The 4,025-nt window shown below is 44.9% G+C and overlaps 1 protein-coding gene across 1 annotated transcript; it reads right to left on the bottom strand.

The window, feature by feature from the left end:
* Nucleotides 1–1,505: 1,505 nt before the first annotated feature.
* On the bottom strand, nucleotides 1,506–2,387 carry LOC308319738 (ATP synthase subunit gamma, mitochondrial-like; the record flags this gene model as incomplete). The annotated part of the gene is made up of 1 exon (XM_080769916.1): nucleotides 1,506–2,387. The coding sequence occupies one exon, from the start codon at nucleotides 2,385–2,387 to the stop codon at nucleotides 1,506–1,508; it is 882 nt and encodes a 293-aa protein (XP_080626042.1).
* Nucleotides 2,388–4,025: the final 1,638 nt, after the last annotated feature.

Below are 4,025 nucleotides of genomic sequence, written 5' to 3' on the forward strand. Positions count from 1 at the left end.
CATTTCATCCTAGGAAAAAAAATCTCGCTTGCAGCGAGGACAGCGATATATATACTGCCCTAAGCTCCGCCCACCTCAGGTGAGCACAATTGGCCTGACGGCCTGCTCCACTCTGCCATCACAGAGGCTGCCGGCTAGCCTACAGTGAGGCAGAGGGGGCAGGGCCGTCACAGTGATGCATTACATCAAATGTCTAAGTTCATACCAAAGGACATTATCTATCATATAATTTCATTATCATTTGATTTGTTTCCTAAATTCTATTTGAACCTGCATTAACTCTTGTTTAAGAATTCATTTGATTATTGTGATCCATTCTACTGAGTTTGTCTATAAGCTTAGGTGTGGAAATGAATGGATTCATTGTAAACAAGTCTATTATTTGCTCAAGAGTTGAACTTACTGGTTTTTGACACATGCAAAGTAAGAAAAGTGTTCTGCCCTCGCTGCTTCGAGGCACAGTCAGAAAGATAACTCCCGACAAAAGTATTGGGTGTTCAATCTCTTTTACTGAAGTCCCAGAGTAAAACTGAAATAAATACAAATACAACAAAACATCATCAGTTTGATTCAAATGTAGCATAAATAATCATTAATTTGACATACATAATCACAAAGATGCAAAATATACTCAGACATGCTTTGTCACACAATAAGGACAAAAGGACATCTGTGTTAACCTGACGCTGCCAGATGAGGGCGGTATTGGGGAAACATATTCCCCAACACAACACTCATCTGGGATCTCTGACGGAGTTGAGCCCTGAGTCAGATCTGCTTCGTACCGAACCAATCAGCGTGAGCTAAGGGCGGGATATGTGCGAAACCGGATGTGAAGCTATATAGACACGTCAATATGATTGGTTGTGTTTGCACGCCCACACGGTGATAGACAGACGCTCCCATCCAATCATCTACCATGTATCTTGAAAAAAAGGAACAGCCCCGTCATCGAATTTGCTTCCGCGATCCCAGATCCCAATAAGCTGTGAAACAAATTTGTGTAGCAAGCTTTTTGGATCTGGCAGCGTCAGGTTACATCTGTCTGCCTTCACACACCAAACTGAACTGAACAAACTAGTGTGCTGCACTGCTAATTACCATCTAGCACACCTTGAGCAGGCTCAGAAGAGACCTAATTACACAATGTCAAACACCTGTCTTAAAACAAGGCACATTCTTCAAAATGACTTGTAAAACAGCACCACCCACTGGCGGACATAGTCTCAGCCAGCACAAAAGGCTATGTAATATTTAGCATAATTATTGGGCCCAGCCAGCCCGAAAACATCGGGTCGGGTCGGTACCGGTCGGGCCAGGGCAGAGTTTGAGAACTCTATTTTGTGTGGCTCTGTATATAGCCAAGCTGTCTTAAGGATTACATGTTTTTTCTTCTTTAACAATAGTGTACACAAAAAGGATGGAATATAATATGAACAGTTCTCTGTAAAAAGTAATTTCTCTGTATAACACATATGAAGTACTTTGACTAGATGTTTCCACGTTTATAGAGCAGCAGCTCCAGAGATGATCTCAATGAGCTCCTTGGTAATGACAGCCTGCCTGGTACGGTTGAATGTGAGGGTCAGCTTGTTAATGATCTCAGAGGCATTCTTGCTGGCACTGTCCATAGCGGTCATCCTGGCGCTCTGCTCACTGGTGGTGGATTCCTTCATGCTGTAGTAGATGAGGTTGACCAGGGCAAACTCCTGGTAGTTCCTCAGCGTGTCTGTATCGATGTCATCGTAGGTGCTCAGGGCCTCCGAATTAGCAACTGTGTCGACGGAAAACAGAGGCTTGCTGTCTGTCTTGTATGAGATAACAGACCTGAATCTGTTATAGATGATAGACCCCTGGTCAAACTCATACCCCGAGTTAAGCAGCTCCGTGGCGATGATAGAAGCGTCATTGAAAGTCGGCGGCTTGCGACCCACTTCCTTGCAGTTTAAGATAATGTGCTGTCCATGAGTCCTGTGCAGCAGACCCCTTAGCTTATCCCCCACGGTGACCACCTTCACCTCCTTGCCAGCACCTCTCAGAGTGGCTATCTGACTCTTCATGGCCTTGGCGACACCAGAGTGGATAGCGCCACAGAGGCCACGGTCAGATGACACGCCGATGATCAGGTGCTGGCTGGCCTTGTCCTCTGGCGCTTTGATCTCACCCTTTTCATACAGGGCCAGGGCTCCGTTTCCGTACACGCGGGCAGGCCTCAGCTGCCTGTCCGCGCGGGCAAACTTGGCAGCCGCCACCATCTTCATGGACTTGGTGATCTTCTGGATGTTCTTGATGGACTTCAAGCGAATGGTGATGTCCTTCAGGGTGGCCATGTTCCTAACCTGCCCACATTGTGGGACAAACACCAACTCGCTGCCCCGGGCGAACATGGTTACTTCTATTGAAGATTGGACATGCAGGACATGCAGAATTGCTCAAGTGCAAATTGTGCAGAATACATGGAACCTAATTATTTTTACTGAATCACGTAGTCGCGTCAAGGTGCTTGCACGCAGTTTTTATATACGAGGTGAGATCCATATATGGAGATCTAAGGGTCTCCATGATGGCACGTGATGTCACAAGGCATAATGGATTGGCAACCATATACTGTATGGTGGTGTGTTGGACATAATCTATTCGTGCCGTATTGATTGATGACGTCAGCCATCTCCATATTTGGGCATGGCTTCAGCCCGATCTTAGCCCCATTGACTTCCATTGAAGTTAAACTATTCGTGCAGTCCTACTCTTGAGGCCATGCATGTTGGGGGAACTATGCAATACCCTTTGCCTGTTGTCAAAGTCCCCTTTTACCCTTCTGTCTGTCACTTGTGCCCATATGCAAATTATGCATATCTCTGTATCTGTCTGTTCTTGTCCATTTTAAGCCCATTGTGAAGTTCTCTGATGTCATCAGTATATTGCCTGTATATTGCTCCACTGTAAGAGCCCTAAACCTCCTTGTGTGTCATCATCAATAAAATAAAAAAACGTGTAGAAACGGTCAAAGCAAAGTGGAAGAACATCAGAGACACACGTTTGGCCGGAATGTGCGTGTCAGATCTAATGTCCCAAGCGGATCTGGAGCAGCAGCTGTGCCCAAGGAGCACCGACACCACCAGATCCTCAGCTTACTGCTGCCATAACCTCGCCTCACCAGGCTTTCCACCACCTCGGAGGAAAGCCTGGTCTCTGTTTCAAAAGTCTGTATGATCCTGTCGGGAGCGGATGATATCGTTACGTCATGTTGTAGTATTGTTTTGTAGTCGACAGACAGGAACAACAGGCGGCGGCAACTTCCTTTTCCCTCTCAATAAAAGCTCTCGTAGCCTGTAGCTTTTATTAAAAAAGCTGTCCAAATGGACTTACCAGCTCAAATGGAATGTCCATGTGGACTATCTGTGTGCCAAATTGGCACAACGCTTGCACTTTCTCTGCAGGCTCAGGCTCTTTGGTGTGAGCAAGGGAGTCATGTCAACCTTTTATGATGCAGTGCTAGGTAGCATTATTAGATATGGCATGTCAGCTTGGTTTGGGCTCAAATCTAGAATAGCCAAAATGGAAAAAACAGCCATGAAGGTAATTGGTAGGAAAGATTATCCATCTCTTCAGACAATCTTTGAGAAAACGGTGCTCAGTCTGTCAAATAGAGTGTTGTCTGATCCTTCACATATATTATCTTCAGATTATGAGCTGTTACCCTCTGGTAGACGCTACAGAGCGTGTCGTTGCAAGAGCAACCGCTTCAAACTTAATTTTGTTCCCACTTCAATTGTTCTACTAAACAACCGCCACATAGTTCTTAGTGGGGAAGGGACTTCTTGACCTTCATCAGTTAATTATTGCACTTTACTGTGATTGTGATACTATAAACTGTGAATACTCTAGCACTTTTTTATATTATATACCTTCTCTTATTGCAATTTGCACTTCTCTTGTGATACTCTTGTGACTTGTACTTTGCTGCTACTGTGTATTGTCTTTGTGTATTGTCTGTCTGTTTTAAAAAGCGTTGATGTATGTAC

This window comes from Protomyctophum bolini (genome assembly GCF_963924005.1).
Source record: "Protomyctophum bolini genome assembly, chromosome: 8".
Lineage (NCBI taxonomy): Eukaryota > Metazoa > Chordata > Actinopteri > Myctophiformes > Myctophidae > Protomyctophum > Protomyctophum bolini.